Source organism: Chaetodon trifascialis, chromosome 21, assembly GCF_039877785.1.
Source record: "Chaetodon trifascialis isolate fChaTrf1 chromosome 21, fChaTrf1.hap1, whole genome shotgun sequence".
Classification (NCBI taxonomy): Eukaryota; Metazoa; Chordata; class Actinopteri; order Chaetodontiformes; family Chaetodontidae; genus Chaetodon; species Chaetodon trifascialis.
The window spans coordinates 4,802,008-4,820,228 of NC_092076.1; the positions used below are offsets into that span (position 1 = coordinate 4,802,008).

At 45.7% G+C, this 18,221-nt stretch overlaps 1 protein-coding gene across 3 annotated transcripts; it reads right to left on the reverse strand.

Annotated features, from left to right (window-relative positions):
• Positions 1-203: 203 nt before the first annotated feature.
• On the reverse strand, positions 204-17,473 carry cdc42ep4b (CDC42 effector protein (Rho GTPase binding) 4b). 3 transcript variants are annotated; one of them, XM_070990042.1, is made up of 2 exons: positions 17,306-17,473; positions 204-2,633 (listed from the first exon to the last, which is right to left on the reverse strand). In XM_070990042.1, the coding sequence occupies exon 2, from the start codon at positions 2,441-2,443 to the stop codon at positions 1,442-1,444; it is 1,002 nt and encodes a 333-aa protein (XP_070846143.1). In that variant the 5' UTR covers positions 2,444-2,633; positions 17,306-17,473; the 3' UTR covers positions 204-1,441. The 3 variants fall into 3 exon arrangements, with proteins under 3 accessions (XP_070846143.1, XP_070846145.1, XP_070846144.1); XM_070990044.1 differs by lacking the exon at positions 17,306-17,473 and adding an exon at positions 15,954-15,974; XM_070990043.1 differs by lacking the exon at positions 17,306-17,473 and adding an exon at positions 7,619-7,735.
• Positions 17,474-18,221: the final 748 nt, after the last annotated feature.

Here is an 18,221-nt window from a genome sequence, read left to right on the forward strand (position 1 = left end):
TGTGGGGCCAGTTCAGGGAATATCTGCCGCTCGCACCGCCCCGAGACATACCTGATGCCCATCCATTAAGTGGCTGCGCTCTAATAACACATGTTCTTCCATCCTTTCGCTTCCCGTAGAGACAAGCCTGAACACATGTCCGGAGAGAGGAGGCGTGTTTTAAATACGCTCCTTCATTTTTACCTTTTTTTCCGACTGCAGCAACTCCCTTTCAAACTCTCTGCTGACCTGCTAATCCTACCGACCTCGGTAATGATGTGGAATGAGATGCGACGACGCAGAAATACATGGAATTACCCACAATCACCACTTCTGTCCTGTTGGAACAGACACATACAAAAGGCCTCTTTTTTTTTGACAATTCACATTTTTACGTACAGAAGCATCAACTAATACAGCCTCACCGCGACAGTGACGGCAGGAGTGACGTGACTTGAGTCCGATAATTAAGTGCCATGTCGCAAGCTTCTATGGAAAGAAGCAGGCTCACTCTGTAGTACCGCCAAGAAGTTTTCATTACATAGCAGAAAAACCCCAAATCAGAACTTTTAAGACCTAACAGTGCACATTAAGAACGAGCCATCCCTTCTGAAAATGAATGAATAAATACCACAGCTGTCTGCGAATTTAAAGAATTAAGACGTTGCCAAAGAGAGACGGCGGCAAAGTGACGCTAACGTGATGAGCTAACACTCAAAACACAACAGGCTCTACAACAGAAGACCAACTTCCACATACTGAATGGACAGAAAAGTCAAAAAAATAGCAGAAATCACCCCTTGAAGTCACCTGTGGACAAAAGTACTGAACTACTCCATCTATTTAGTGTCCATGCCAAAACATTGTCATTGGCAAATCGAGCTCCGTGATCACTCCCATGCACAGATATGAGTTTCACTTCTCCTTCTGTCTCTCTTCCTTGTTGGGAATCTGTAGCACACATCCACACCATGTTTGTGACCTTGCGTATCCTCCCCTCACCTCACGCATCACACTCCACATGTGATATTCATGTGATTGACAGCTGGGGCACAGTCCTCTAACCTCACAGTCACCCTTTAATTCTGAAAAGGAGTGCGGCGCTCATACACAGTGGCCTGTTGCTTTCTCCTCTTTGCTGATGCACCTTTGACAAGCGTGATGCTGGAACACGGAGCTGGTATTATTTGAAACTGGAGAATTTCTCAATAATGATAAGTTCAGATTTTGATGTTGCCACTTTGTGAGCCGGTCTGCACTCGGCTCACATCTCCTCACTACAGCACAGTGAATAAGGCTTAATTGGTTTTATTTTTGATGTTGAACAAAGTGTACAGAGATTAGATTGATCTAGAAGAAGCCTCTAACTCCCTCCCTCTCCCAGCTTTTGATAGCCTCCCAGCGACTCTTCCTCTCCATTAGTGTCCCACAAGACCGTTCTTGGCAGTGACACCAGTTTCGCCTACACTCGAATCTCATCGTCGTCGTCATCCATGAAGGTGAAATCTCTGTCATCTTCCCCACGTGGCGAGCTGTACTTGGCACTGTCCGTGTCGCCGTCGTGGAGGTGGTACTGAGGTTTCTCCTCCGCGGCTGAGCCACAGCTGGACACGGAGCAGCTGTCCAGGTTGTGGTGGTTGTTCCTGGTGTGTAGCTCCGGGGTGTAGGGCTCCACCATGGCCTTCTGCTGGTACATGCTGCGAGGCGGCCTCGCAGGCGCCTGCTCCTCCACATCATCATCTATGTGGGGAATGTGGGACGGCGACGCACGGCCCTCGCTACCCTTGCCTTCTTCGTAGCCGAGGTCGTCCTCCTCCCAGCCTTTCTTCTCCATCACGCTCAAGATGTCCCCGAGCATGGAGGGCCCCAGGTCAATGTGGAAGGACATCATGGACTCGGCGTGCTTCATGCCGCCTCCTTTAGGCATGGATGGAGGCAAATCTGTAAGCTCGCCGAAATTCCGCTCGTCGAACTCCGCGTCCAGCGTCGCCATTGCTGCCGCTCCGTTTACTGGCTTGCTTTCGATCTCTGTGAGCCTCTTCATGGGGCTTGAGGAAACGCTCTTCGGCAGCTGGGGTCCTCTGTTAGTGTCCTCGTCGTTTAGGTAGGGCAGGGATATGGCGTTTTTCACATAGTTGGACGAACCACCAGAAGGCGCCATCATATTGTAGTCATACTTGTCCCCCCGGTTTACCGACTGGGAGCGCTTGCTGCTTCTGAAGGTGCGGGACAGCAGCCCTGGTTTGGGGCCCGGGGAGTCCTGCTTAGTGTCTGGCTCCCTGGGAGGTTCTCCTGATCGGGTGCTCAGAAATGAAGTGTCCCCGAAGGCGTCTCCTCCCCTGCCAACGTGCATGGTGTGGCGGAAGTCCCCCAGTGGAGCGCTGATCATCTCTGCGGTCAGGTCAGCCCGAGACCGCCGCTTCGACTGGTTAGAGTTGTTCACCAGCTGCTTGAGAATAGGCATGATGGCAGTCTTACTTATAATCCACAGAAAGGAATGAAACTAGGTTCTGTAGGAGGTCTTCAGGAGAGTTCCTTCCAGGATTCTTTGGCGACTGGATGAGATGTTGTCAGAGAAAGCACAATTCCAGGTGTTTAATGTGTGCAGCCATTCTGGTCCTCCAACTCTGGTTTCATCTAACTGCTGAATCAGCCTGTGAAGAAGAATAGAGATCATTAAAGCCACATTAGCACTTCTGTAAACCAAACGCAACTATGCACCTCAGAGGGCAATGTGGAAACATGCAATTAATAACAGACACCGTTCCATTCAGATGAGAATGTGAAATAGCACTTTAAATGCTTCTCTAAAGAGCCACGGCTATTCATTTCTCATCGCCCACTATCACATAGCTCACTCTGTCCTGATCTGCATCAAGTATGGAAACTTTTTTGTTGCCAGAGCTTCAAAATGAAGCTTTACTTGAGTGGCTCTAAACTAGCAGAGTCTGTGAGGGTGTTATGTAACGGTAAACAAAGCTTTCTGGTTCGAAGTTCGCAGCACCTTCGCCTGACTTCAAACCAGTGACAATGCCCCCACTGAAGCTGACCACGGCCAAACAACGTCCCATTCAAATGTGTCGCCACAATACTTCTGGTACATTTTTGAGTTGCGTCTAAAAACTCTAATAGGCTGCTGTCGCCTTCGGCTTTTCAAGTGGCTGCAGTGTCCGCTGTCACTGCTGTGTTTTAGTTCCCATTTAGGCCTCTGGCTGTTACATAACCAGAAAGACACAGGATACTGGGAGCGCGAGCAGTTCACGCTGGCAGGAATAAAAGAATGAAGGAGGCAAAAAAGAAAGAAGTGGAACAGCATTTCTCCAGCGTGGATCGACTTACAGCTCAGCTCAGAAAGTCCACATCTGCTACGTTTTGTTCCAACCCTCCTATCGTCAATAGATAACATGCTCCAACACCAGCTCTTTGTTTTTCTCTACATTTTGGAATTTGTCTCTTTGGCCTTGGAGGAGATATTCGAGCCTGTTCAACAGAATATTCTGTTCTGTCACTGATCACACATCAATGAGCAACTCTCAGCACGTTTATCTATCAGCTCTGCCGATGGCCAAGTCACAGATTAAAGGCTTTTTTTTTTTTAATGCGAGGAAAGCAGGGTCCTGTTGACTTAACGCAGGTCACTTTGATCCCGTACTTGCTCTGATTATCTTTGACTCAATAAGCTGATAATATGACGCATTCCAGCACTTAGACCAAACTATCCGCAGGTCGCACAAGCCTTGAAACATGATCTTAAAACAGAACCGAGTGGAGAAAAGGTTTATACACCCACTTATGTGCTAGCTACAGTCCACTAGCTCCATGTGCTGCTGACATTAACAAGGCTTCCAATTGTTTTAGCCAGACAGCAATCCCATCATGCTCAGTGCTTTGAAACGGGGGCTGAAGCCCACGCTCTGGGCCCGTACGCGTATCCCCACTGTGAATGAATGGGGGCTTCACTCAACAATATTCCAAAGCAACGTCACCCATGAAAACATTTGCATCTCTGACAAGAACCCATTCAATTGGAAAGGCAACTGTAGCACTAGAGGGAACAGAGGGGGGTTTGATGGATGATAAAAGCCGGCGCTGTGTTTTGTTTTTTTTTTGTTTTGTTCGCTCCTCTTTCAAAAGAGAGATCATCCCCAAAGAGAGCTGAACTCTACCCACTGCCAAGGTTTATCGTCAATACTCAACAACTTCATTCAAGATTTCTTCAGGCAGTTGTAGTGGTGCGCTGTCTCCACAACAAAAAGGAGGCCAGACAAATGGCAAAATCACAATAGTACTTGAAAAGTTTATTTTCAAGTTCTACTGTAAAAGCCATTGGAGCTCAAGTTCACACCCTTGTAGGTGACAACTGGAATGGGCTTACTCTTACAAAAGCTATTTAAACAGCAACTGGGTGCCAAATTATAAGATTATGGCACCGAGCAAACAAACGCCCTCTTAGGTGACTCATAGTGGTCAGATTAATGCAGTATGATCTATCATTAGCTAAAGCCTTTATTACTTCATGCTTTGTGCAGTAGCCAGTTAGTATATGCTGCACAAAAAGGATGCTGAGTGTGCGCCTGACCGCTCAAGACAACCCATCAGCTGATCCGTTCCTCCCCGCGGCTCACGGTTTTGTATTTCTCTATGGCAACACCAGATCCGAGCAGTGGCTACCAAGCTAGCTTCCTGTCTCTAAGCCGGCCGGAGACACACGGAGAGAAAGATTTTATCCCCTACATGGAGAGATCAGCTCGCTCAGATGGATTAGCTCTTCCTGGTGGCCACATGCAGGGCAATAAGGCAATCGCCACGGTGCAATATCTGAAGGGGAATGCGTTTGATGTGCCTTGTCACTCAAAGGCATTCAACCTCTGCATAAAGTATGCCAGTGGGTGCTCAAATATCAAAAAGGGGCAAACCTCACACCTTAAGTCATTCTAGGAAATGGCCCATTTTATGTCTTTGGGGCCCCTTTGATGTTTGATGAGGAATAGTTTCAGCCCAGCCCCCGATCATCAAGACCCCATTACTGTGGGCATGACAAAAGATGAAGCACGGCCTGCAGGCAGTGCTGTCATATTCACGTCCAGCCTTTCAGAGCTATTTAAAAGATAAATCACGACGAACAGCAGTGTCCTCTGCATTCTGCAGTTTCAAAACAACATTCCAGAGACCACTTTAAAAATGTGAAAAGGCGCTTTAATGTTCTGCATGTGAAACTGTGGCTGTGCTAAATGTTCTTTCACACAAAGAGGGGCCATTTACGCATCCTGTTGCAGTTGTTTTGGGAAATATGTTTCCACCAAATCAATGCCAGGCATTGAGGTTAACTTTGCACTGCTACATATTTTATGTAGCATACCTGATCTTACTTTAGATACTCGAAAACGCAAAACACTGCTCATACTTACAGAAATGGGAGGAAATTCAATTCAATTCAATTCAATTCAATTTTATTTGTATAGCGCCAAATCACAACAGAAGTTGTCTCAGGACACTTTCCATATAGAGCTGGTACAGACCAAGCTCTTTTATCTACAAAGAAACCAACAATAATTCTTCAGGATATTTGTTGATTGATTATTTAAAAGGAACCATAACAAGACTGCCAATGTGATTTTTGGCCTTCTTTTCTTACATATTTGTAAAGTTTGCATATTTTCACAATTGCAGGGCGGGTGTTGAACTGTCAGGCAAAGTGGAACAAGTTTCCTGCTTCAGTGGTTTCCGGTCATCATGTGACAATCTAACATCTCAAGCTTTAGACTTTTAGTTATTCTCATTTTAGACCTTTGCATAGAAATGACTGAGTAGACTATTCCACTTTGTTTACTTTGAGGGCAGGGAGGTGAAGTATGGATATGTGGAAAAGTTCTTTCGTTTCAGTGTCTAGACAGATACAAAAACGTGCAGCCATAGCTCTGTTTGCTCATCAATGCATGTCAGCTTGATGACCAGAGATTCCAGTCTAGCCAGTATGGTCCATACCACAAACGCTCTCAGTTCAGCTGGGGGCAAAATTCCACCTCAGCCATCTTTTCACAGGCTCATTAAGCAAAACAAACACACCACACTGCTGGGACACATCTGCCAATGCAAAGGCAAAAAAACACACACCTATAGCCAAACATGTTAGCGCTGGAGCGCTAAATATGCCCGGAGAGGTAATAAGTATTATCTTGTTTGTTTTAGCTGAGAACTACTGGCTCAGTCACGGTGCCAGCCCGTGACGAAGCCTTTATGTAACCGAGCACTCAAAGTGCCACATGACTCCAGCTCAAACTGAGACAAGTGGTGACAGGGCCATGAATGATTAAGAGCATCTTATGTTGCTGGCAGACTCTGATGCTAGCTGAATGACATCATAACAACCACCATGCTCATCAGCGTTCAGTCTCACTGTTGTAATCCTGTGGATCACAGGCGCCATACAGTCCTCAGCTATCTCGGGCCACTTTCTCTCCTTCCACCCAATGAACAGGCAAAAAGAGGCTTTGGCTGCTTATCCAATCACAGCTCGGCTAGTGTCAGGTTCAACCACCCGGCATGCACTGACTGCAGGAGTTTCTGGTTTTATTTTTGACTGCGTTTAAATTTTTCAGAAGCGAGACAGAGAAAGACTATCATTTATTCACAGGGTGGAAGCATCCATGCAGGAGTTACAGGGAGTCAGGTAAAGGGTAATTACACAACAGCGAAGGGACCCCAACTATTGTCTGACAGGTTCGCTGGACATCTATAGAAGTTAAAAAAAAGTGAATATCATGAAGAAATGACAAGAGTGAGCTGATGTTTACAAAGTCAATGAGTAATTCTGTTAAATGACTGTGATCTTAACCTGATAGGTCAGTAAACTGCCTGCTAAATGCATGGTTCTATTCAACGCTGCCAAGCTTAAAACTCTTCGCTTGAATATTGCTCTGACTTCAAACTTCCTGTTGGCAGGAGAGTCTCCATATCCAATTCCTGAATTCCATTTGTGCAAGCAAAACTTTTAGTAGTCACTCTAGTAGCAAGTCCTTTTCATCATTTTCAAGATATAATGTTTAACACAGAGACTCTGCTGTCTGAGCAGAGAGAAAACCTCTGCTCTGTTTAACCTTGAACTCGCCTGAATCTCCATTGTTCAACCCCATTGTCAGCAACATTGATATGTAAATGTTTTATTCGAGTCAGCCAACACCATCCTATGACACTGCTAATCAATTAATCAATGGAGCTGCATAAGAATGCAAAGTTCTCAACTCTGACAAAGGACGTCGGGAAACTTCATCTGGCCCTTCTTTGAGAGGCCCGTAACCTCCTGCCCAAACATGGGATTCCCACGGGGGGAGAGTAGGCTGATGGAGTCAAAGGCACTGGCCCATCTCTGTCCGCCAGGAGCTTAGGATGTAACATGTATCATCCACAAATTGATTTATTTTCATCTTACTTATCCTTTTCTATCAGTCACACTCAGCATCTAAGCATAAAACGGTTATATAAATCTAATATATACAAACTATTATGATTCAAAGATGCTAGAAATGTGCTAAAAATGAAGGAATTAGGAGACCTTATTGACTATGTATGAACCTGATTCTGCCTTGCATCATGTGGCTGTAGCCTTGGTGTGAGCTCATTAGCAAAGCCTTTATCTCACCTCAGTGTGTTTTTACATGCTCCTCAAAGTTCCCTCCAGTCCTACACCTACTTATCGTCCTTGACTCACAGCACAGATAACGGATAAAGAAATACACTGTTTCTGTACAACCCTGATTCCAGAAAAGCTGGGATGCTGTGTAAGACACAAACAGAACAGAATGTAATCGTTTGCTAATCCTCTTTGACAGATGCTCAATTGAAAACAGCACAAAGACAATATATTTCACGTTTTACCTCATCAGCTTCATTGATTTGTGTAAATATTTGCTTATTATTATTCTATTAATTTGATGCTGCAACACATTTCAAACAAGTGGGGACAGGAGCAACTAAAGACTGGGAAAGATGTGGGATGCTCCAAAAACACCTGTTTGGAACATCCCACAGGTAAACAGGTGATAGCATCATGATTGGGTATGAAAGGGGCATTTGGAAAAGGCTCAGACGTTCACAAGCGAGGACGAAGCGAGGTCCACCACTTTGTGAACACATGACCGGATGAAGGACGTTACTACATGGACTCAGGAACACTTCATAAAACGGTTGCCTGTAAACAGTTTGTTTGCAGATGACTTAATCCTGTTCCTATTCCTATTTTCCACAGCATGCCACCTTTTTTAGAATTAGCCTTTTAGCGTACATTGAGCTGAGCCTCGAGACACCTGAAAACAGACCAGAAGGAGCTCTAAAAAATGTGCAGTGAGCGATCCTTTGTTCTGCAGCAGAAGGAACCAGTTCTTCCTGTTTCACTTCATATCCAGTCACACCGCCAAAACTAACCCTGTATGACAAATGGCAGAAATATCTTGGACAGACTGACAAAAGGATGTGGTCTCACATGCCATTTGTCGAGGAACATGCCTATTTGACACGTGTATAACTTTGTCTATTACAAGGTGTGATTCCAGATCATACAAACACACCTGGAATGCTCTGTAGTCACTCTTGACAGCACTGTCCCTCCTTCTGTACTGGCTCAGCACAGCTGACCAGTGACAAATTAAGATGAAAAATACTCTAAAAGCCAAACACATGACTGGGACAAATGAAGACTTATAAAATGAAATAGCATTCAAATGTCCACGGGGTTCGACAGCTGCCTAATGGCCCATTATAGTCTATCATGGCCAGCCTTGTTTTGCAAGTTAATTCATCATTTAAGCCAATTAAAAAGAGATTGTGTTTTTGACCAGCGGCGGCCCTGTAGAGCATGTTTAGCATTTGTATTATGTGTTGAGCCGATGCAGCAGTTAAAGGGGAGGAAAAGGGAGGAGATGGAGGAGATGGAGGTGTCAGAACAGTCATTCTTGAGCCAAAGTAGTATCTCCAACCACAACTCACAGCACGTCCTCAGTGGAGTACAGTATAAGTAGTTAATAAATAGCTTCATTATATGCTGCTGATGAAGAGTCAGTTGTAGTTAAAGGCTCAAGACAAAGCTTCTTGAGTTAATTTCTTTTTTTTGCCTTTGAAAATGCTTTCTGAGGGAGAAATGTGTTCAGCATGTTTATTTAACCTTAAGGATGAACAGAATGGTTGTGGCTGAATGTAAACAAAACCCTGTTTGATTCAAATGAAATCTCCTCGGGGCCTGCTTAATACCTTAATTAGCTAAATTTTCAGTGTCGACAGACTTGTGCTCACGCAACACACGGGTGCTATTAGATTTGGCTCAGCGCCCTAAAACGTTTAGACATTACAGAAAAACATCAGTTTGTCCTCAATAATATGCAAACACTCTTAAAACGTCATAATTGGAGAGTACATGTGTAAAAATAAAGTTTGTCTTATGTGGGTGTTGCCACCATTAAGTCACATTATGCCCTGCAATCATGTGGCGTGCTGGCAGGAAAAGTGCATCAAGCCTTTAAACTGTTTGACTGGCTGAAATGTGAGAAACTGTGCAAATATGACAACGTTTTCCATCATTTGATTTAAAAATGGTGGCAACAGAGCAGTTTGAAGAGAAGTGAAACGTGCCACAGGCTGGACTTGGACAGCAGGCTGACAACACGCATCATGTAAACAGGCTTTGGGAGACAAATTCAGCTTGGCCGGGAAAACATACCTACATCAGCAGGACTGCAGCCCAAGTCCTGCAGGCCCTCTGGATGTGTGTAAACTGTAGCCTATCAGCCTCCAGGGCCCCAGTGCCACACAGGAGGATTAAGGGCAGCGCGTTCAACGTGAGCAAATAAAACCGGCGTGCCTGAGCCGGCCCTCTCGATGTGTGGCAGGAGCTCGCGACGGCAAACAGTGCACCTCCGTCCACCCAAGAACACAACCAAAAAAAAAAAAAAAACATAAACCAACCTCCCACTGCTCCACCAACCAGCCCTCCTCCTGTCGGACTCCAGAATCCATCTCCTATTGCTTTTTTTAGTGTGTTGCGCAACCTCCTGTTATGGCTCCAGCACCCCCAGTAACACAATCACCACGTGACTACATTGAGTGATTTTTTTTTTTTTTTAATCTTTTCAAATCCTGACATCTAGAAGCAGAGGACAGCTTTCAACCGATTTCACTCTGTTCCAGTCAAGCTGGCCCTTCATAAAGCTGCTGCTCCTGCATAATTGGGCAAAGCGTTTGGTCAGATCCTGGGTGGGCCGCTACGCCACAGAGGGAAAAAATGAAGCCTGGCTGAAAAGCAAATAAAAACATAACAAGCGTGTTTCTTAATTACAAAATAAGCCATTGCACAAAGCAGATCTCCTGAGGGTTGGCTTTGGGGAGAAACACCCCTCCTCTCCATGCATGAAAAATATCCTGCGTAAAAATGTTGAGGGGCACAACATTTCCCACGTGAAGCAGCGAGGCCGGAGGGACTTTCGCAGAAAGGAAAGGCACAGATGGAGGCACTGAAGAGAAACACGCCCTCAAAGGAGCAGCGGAGGGTGTCACCACATTGGATTCACTCAGTCATGCCAGCGCAGCGACAGACGTTCTTTCACCGTGTCCTGCATGAAATGCACCCAAACCCTCATTACGCCCACAGCGGCGGGACTGGACTGTACTGTACTGTGTGAGTGCGCGTGCACATGATAGTCCATGTCTAATTAACCCCCCCCCCCATCAGTCTCTGACAAATAGACAGCATTCATGGCTGGTACCAGAGGGCAGGATTGGGGCCAAGTGGTTGAAATAAGCATCCAATAAGCTGCTGGACGACAAAACAAAGCCGAAATTTCTACTGAGGATTGTGCTAAAAAAGACAAAGAGGGAGTACAAACTACAGCCGGGATGCCAACGTCACAACTGGCTTGCAGTACAGATAATATGTTCTAATAGTCCACTGGCCAGTTCGGCTGCCATTTCTCCACACAAAGAGAGGAAGAAGCACTGACAGGTTGCTCAGAACGAGACCTCAGGGGAAAGAAAATATGCCAAATCACCAAAGAGATAAGCTGGAGCCTGTGTGACAATACTCTGCAGAGCAGGACACACAACCCCGCGCTCGCCTTCTTGAGATAAGTGACTGTTTGCTGCACTGTGTCAACTTCTCAACGGCTCCTCTTTTTTTAATCAGCGGCCTCCCCACCGAGGTCAAACACAAACCGTCCATAAAGACCTCTGGCAGCGACTCCTAACTGACAAGATGAGTTAATAAACCCCCACAGTGCCAACTTTAATGGCACATAACGGCAACAAAACACTGGCAGACAAAAGAGAAGGCAAACACGACCACTTCAACCTGATAATGGCAACTCACAACAGCTGAAAGCTGAAAACTCCCAGAACCAGGACGGAGACAAAGACCGAGCTCCGGCGCTCGTCAGCCACATCGTTAACGTAACTGTGTCCTTGCTTGATTTACTTCCGTCCACTGCCGTTCGGTTAGCGCTGTGTGTGAGGAGGACAGGCTTGCTGTGTGTGTGTGGACTCGTTAGGAATGTCCAGCTAAGCATATAAGGATTGATTACATTACAGCAGCTCAGCTCTCTGAGACAGAGTTCACCAGAGGGCGTGTTGATGAAGCTCATATCAGTAAGACGCAACTAGTCAGTTGATGAACATCAACTATTACCTGATTATCAAAGTTATGTAATCCATAAAGCAAACGCTTTCTGTTTACAGCGTCTCAAATGTGAGGAGCTGCTGTTCTTTTCTGTTATATATCATTAATTGAATATACGTGGGTGTTGGAGTGGGACAAAACAAGCAAATCCAGGAGCTCTGGGGACATGAATTCAGTATTTTTCACCATTTTTTGAGCTTATGATTAATTCAACACAACATCACTGAAGAAAACATTAGTTGCAGCCTTTCAAAATAAAACACCAAAGGCAGACTAGGCCTCAGTCGACATAATGGCATCATATGACACACGGCTGAAGTCCATCAATGTGCTCAAACTGCCGCCGATAGGTTCAAGGGTCTCAGGGAGAGCTGGCCTCCGTTTGACGAGTCACTAACAAACACGCACACACCCTGCTGACTCCCAAACGACCGACACAATTTCTCTGTAACCGAGGAACCAGAAATGTCACACAAAGCACAATGGAGGAGAGAGAACAACAAAACAAAGCAGTACAGAGGAAGACAGGAACCAAACCCATTCGGCACACCCAGAGCACATGTATGCACCTATAAAGCGAAACATAAAAGCATGAAAACACACACAGGACGGGGCTTAGAGGTGACCCACATGAACAACACCCACTTTTTACAGTGATTAGCATCCATTTTCGACAAAAAGACAAAAGCCTGAGATGCTTATCTCTCAGGGTTTTGCAACTTTTCAGCACAGTCCTTTCACAGCACAGAGTGGCTGACCTGGAAACGTCCTCTAGAGGCTCGGGCAGGAACATGTGCGAGTCTTTATTCTCAAGGAAACTCTCTCAGGATTGTCACACAACCACCATAAGAGCCCACAATAGCTCATGTTGCTGTTCTCGTCTCCTGAACTAGCTTCCCAGCTTGAATTTGTCATCTAGCGGGCAGAGAGGTGACCGCGGTTACGCCAGCAGTCCTCTTTTGTCTTTTCAGTACACGCTTGAGAGAGAAACCACCTGTTTCTGTGTCCACGCAGAGCCCCAAAACAATGAGGGCTCGCTGGACTGTAAGCAGGCCAAAGCCTGGACCCCAGCGGCCAGCTGCACACCGCCGCTCGTGTTTTCAATGCATGACCCAGCCGTAGTCGAGACAGCATTTCAGTCAGCCGTAGCCCTGCTGTTAAAAGCAATACTGTGCATGGTGGAGGAACTCTGAATGCAGTTATACTGTATGTGGTTAATGTTTAACTGCTGCGACAGACAGAGCTGACGGAGCAGTGACTGCGCTGGATTTGGATTGAAATGCACAAAAGATCAGACTCTTTCATCAAATATACACAAACCGCTGGTCTATTATCAGCTCCACACTGCAGGTTTGACAAAGATTTTCTATCTCAGTCAATGACATGAATGGAAATATGTCAATTATGTGACATCAATTTATGGTTAAGAGGAAATTTCTGAGATTTTCTCAAAAAAAAAGCATGAGGAAATCCTGGTGTTTGAGTCGTACTCTCATCTGTTTCGTCGTTTATGACTGCTGACCATGATAACATTCGATCAGATGGGGTCTCCATCATGAAAAGGCCTGATAAGACTTGATCCGGGCCAGGAGTGTCGACTTCCTACAGCTTTCCAAACAACTTTTGTACATGAACTTCTCATCACTTCAACTGGGGTTATCCCTTGCTTGAGCTTGGAGACGACTAACTTATATCAAAGACCAGATAATATCAGATAACTGAAAGTCAGGATATCTCGGCCTCTGCTGCGCCAAGTTTCCCTTCTTAAATACGCCTCTCACAAATCCCTCAACTTTACAGAGGCGCAGCACAAAAATCGCTGAATTACTCGTTAAACCATCTGACACATTCGTCTCTGAGTCTGCCTGAAAGTGAGCGTGGAAAACTCCTGAGAACGTGAGCTGGGTGGGTGTGCCGGCTGATGATGGATGATGTTGTTCTGTGGTGACTTTGCATCAGACAGAAACCGCACAGGATGTTCTGAAACTTTGGTCACGTGAGAAGATCACACCTAGCCGGCTGCGACTGTCCCGATCTCAGACTCAACAATCATCCAAAACAGGTCTTACAGCTTTAAACTATGCAGCTCAAGAAATAAACAGACAGGTGCTGCAAGCTGGATGCATTAGAAACACACAGTAACTCTTTGTTTACGTAATACTAATACAATGAATCACATGTTGAGGAGTCAGACTGTTGTTGGTGTTTTCAAGAAAGGAGTGAAATGACTGCGCACGGGAAAATAATTCCTGTCAAACTGGTTATTTTTCCACCACAATGGAAGCGACCGATACAGATCTGAGCCACTGAGTGATGGGTGCACACGGGCTGCTGCACCCAACCAAAACAGAAAGCAGCCCCTTTTCCTGCGAACAGCAGCGATATATTCTTGTTCAATGGGACGGCGAAGCTCCTGTGGTGTCACTGCGCCTGGATCAGCTCGAGCTTCTCTAAAATCTTGAATGTCGATTTACGGGACGTTTGGCCCGAAACAGCTGACACCGTTCTGGTCTGTTCAGCTCTCAACACTCAGACTGGGTGACTCTAGAATAAGATAATCTGAAGTATCTACCGTTATAAAAACAAACCATAGCATCAACTTTGTAGAGAACAGGCTTTGGATGGCAGCAAAAACAGTTCACTTCTAGATGAAATTAGGGTTTTTTGTTAAGGTTTTCCTCAAATCTATGCTTTTTTCTTTTGTGTTACCTGATATTTAATATATAAAAACTTTTCAAATAACTCAAAAGGAAGAAAATCAATATTTGTTGCTTGTTTTAAGAGACCTCGAGCCACAAAGGACGGCGTTTTCACTGACTGATCGCCGTCTGGTTAATTTCTTCCTCTGACTCAAAGTTCAAAGGTAAATTTTAATCTAGAAAAGTCTGAAGCCGCTGACGCAACGTTGGATTTTGCTTCCAAGTGTGTTCAAAGATCACTCGAGCATCCTCGGCGTGATTCCTCCTCGAAGTTCAAAGGCCTTGCTGCTTTCTTTGCGGGTGGGGTGAATCCTGTAATTGTCTGAGACAAAACAGCCCTCCTCAGGGAGCTCAGCGTAAGCCTCGATGCTTCCCAGCATCAACAGCTGAAAAAAATTACACATCCGTCACTTCGGAGGTGATTAATACTTCACAGAAACTGGGAGTCTCCCATAGCTCTGGAGTGCATCCCTGAAACCTTTCCAATAATGTAATAATAGTGATATTCTTCTACATATTATGGCTGCCATTCTGAATTTGATCTATTTATGACCTTTCGCTCTGGGCAGATTGCCCTCTTTTGGTGGTTTCTGTAGGCACAATGACCATTGTTTTCCTCAGAGGTAACATCTAACCCTCTCCGAACATGCAAATAATTCTGTTTTTCCCAAACTATACAACCCTTTTTGCAGGACAGGTAACTGCAACAAAGCCATGCAGAAGCCCAAACGTCCTCCCAGCATTCCCTGACGGTCTCCCACACAGCATGGGATAAAGGTGGGTGGATTACAATTTACATAGGCATTTCCCGAGGCATGGGAAGCAACAAAAGAAAGCCATGCAGTGCAAGTTATCACACCTGACTCCAGTTAACTCATTCGCATTTCTTCCCTCACATAAACAAGAGTGAAGAGTTTAACCCCCATACATTAAACCTTCACATAATATGGAATCCACACCGATAAAATACCGACTGAGCGTGCATTTACGAGGAAATTAGTCGCCCTCCACTTTAACTAACTGCATGTCAAACTGCCTGAAGTTAGTGTTTTCATGAGAAACAGTGCAAATGAGTCAAACTGCTTCTCCGCCAACCCCCACTCCTGCACGCCCTCCTTCCAGTATAAAACTGTAATGACCTCAGCGCAGACCGTCGGGCAGGTAGCCAGCTTCCTCACTACGCAGCAACACTATCCTCCAGAGCCAACTGAAATAGCCTCCGTTGCAGGAAAAAGAAAAAAAGCACAGTCAGAGATGACACACACACACATGCTTCCCTCCCCTCTGACTCTGCAGCACACACAATAGATCTTGATGGAGAGATATCTGCCTGGCAGCTCTGGAGAAGCCGTACAATAAGGAGCTGAAAGGCCTGAAGTGTGTGTGATAATGCACCACTCTTCACGCTGGAAAAGGCACAGAAAAGCAAGCAGGAGCTCGGAAAAGTGGCCCTGCCGGCGTGGCGGTGATCAGGCAGAGGCTGACCTTGGCTTGAGTCTCTCCAATCAACCTCAAGGTGCACAGTTAAGTATTTCCCCCACAGATTTCCTCATTTCTCTTCGCAAAGAGCTACCAATACAGTGAATGATTCACCAAGTAAAATGTCAAATACTGCTCACCTTAGGGCTGTGTTGAGGGTGTGGTTGTGTGAGTGCGGGGGTCAGAGGGCAAGAGTCATACAAAGACAACAGCAAAGCCAAGCCCATTAGTCAATATGTCCTCCTACTTCTGTCCAGACCAGCAGTTTAACAAGCACAAAGGGCTGATTGCCAACGATGAGCGAGTAATAATGAAAGCAAAGTTATAAAACGGGCCTGCAGACTTTATGGTCAGCGCAGTCAAAGCCAAGCACACACTCCACGGCCTCCAATCAGAGCATGATGAATGAGGCCGGGCAGGTACGCAGCCATGGAGGCAATCCTGGAGCAAATGACCCAGTTCATCAGGCATGATGAACCATGAGAGGCAAGTGCCAGGCCTGTAAACACAAACAGGAACAGCTCACTAATGATACGGGAAGGCAGACAAATTTGGGAGTGAGGGATGAGGCGAGAGCAGCCGTGCAGTTTATGGTGCTTGTGGTGGATTCCCGGAGATTTTGATGCGTTCTCCCACCACAGAGTATTAATGTTACGCAACTCCCAGAGATGAGAATGATGCTTCTGAGTCCATCTGCCCGCTCTGATTAAACCTTACCCTGCCCTGTGTCTGATTTCAGACCTGGCAACCCAGATCCCACTATTAAATGTCTGCCATATGAATGAGTATGTTATTAGGGATTTGTAGTCTAGAGGTCCTAATGGGGGATAGTTTATTCTCCCTGTTATTCAACTCCTTTCATCAGCTTTTAGAGGGGCTTTGGCCTCTAAACCAGACAATTATGTAATTTCATAATAAATTATGCAAAGATTTCTTGCAAAATGGGTGCTCTGTGGCCAACATTTAATCGGGTCAGTAATCTAAAACTTCTATATTTGGGCATCCCTGGAGAAGTTTGCGGAGTTCTGCACAATTTCATGGCCATGACTCCAAACTGAATCCACAGAAAACCTGTTTTCTCCGGATTCAAACAGAGGTGGACGCGGATAAAGCGGGCGAAGAAGAAGAGTGTTTGGGAGTAAAGAATAAGCTGTAAAGCACACGTTTGAGCCAGCGGGATATGTCCTGTAAAGTGAAGTGCTGACTTTCATAATGTTACATCGCTTTTCTTTTCCTCGTTGAGGAGGGGACAGAGCTCGGTGAGACCGCCAGGCGCAGATTTGACATTCAAATGAGATGCAGATTTCACACCGTTGGCTTCACTTCAGCCTGCGTCTGTTCCCTGACCCCACAGAGTAGTTTGAAGACTAGATTTCACACACTGACTACAGCCGAACTGTTGCTAAAGGTCGTCACTCGCAGAACTAGCTAAAATAAGTTTGATAGAAGAAGAAGTTAAAGCTCACTCAAGTCCACGAAGAAGAAATGTTACCTTTCTTTACGGGCCGAGCGACGAGGAAGTTCTGGGTTATATTCCACTCAACTTTCCGTAAACGCGGGAGAGCAGCAGTGGAGGAGAAGCCCGTGTGTCACTCCAAATTCAGTTGGGTCCCCTCGCTGGTGCTCCGGTGTCCGTTGAGTTCGCGTCTGTGAGGCTCACAAAGCGGCCCTCCCCTCTGGCCTCCTCTCCCCTCCTCTCGAGCGCCGGAGAGCACCGCCTCCTGCTGCGGTTTAAAGGGACAGGGCGCCGTTTGGCGGGGCGCCCAGGCCACCGATCCAGGACTAATGGCGATGAAATAAGACTTCAAACAGTTCGACGTAAACAACACAGCGGCAGGAAACTTCACTGAATTAAAAGGAGTAGATCGACAGTTAGCTCTTTGAGAAAACTGATACCACTTTCAACAATGTAGGATAAATATGAAGCTACAACCGAAAGATAGTTAGCTTAGCTTAGCACAAAGACTGGAAGCTAAACAGCTAGCCTGTCTAAGTCTAAAAGGAAACAAAATTTGCCCACTAGCACATCTGAAGCTCACTTATTAACATGTTATCCTGCTTGCCATCACCAGACTATTTTTTAGCTGGGCACAGGAAAATGGAGTCCAGTCCTAGCCATGAGGTTGCCAGGCAACCAGCGGAGAATCCAGGAAGTAAAGCCAAGAAATAGAACAAATCCCACAAAACCACAACTTGGCACGTTTAAACTGTGACTCTAAATAAATGAAACAAAGTGTTAAATAAGCAGAATATTGTTGGCTTTGGACAAACCCACGCTAGCAGTTTCCCTCTGTTTCCAGTCTTCGTGCTAAGCTATGCTAATCGTCTCTTAGTTTCGTATTTACCCTGCAGACATGAGAGTTGTATCAATCTCCTCGTCTCTCTACTAGAAAGCAAAACAAGCTTAT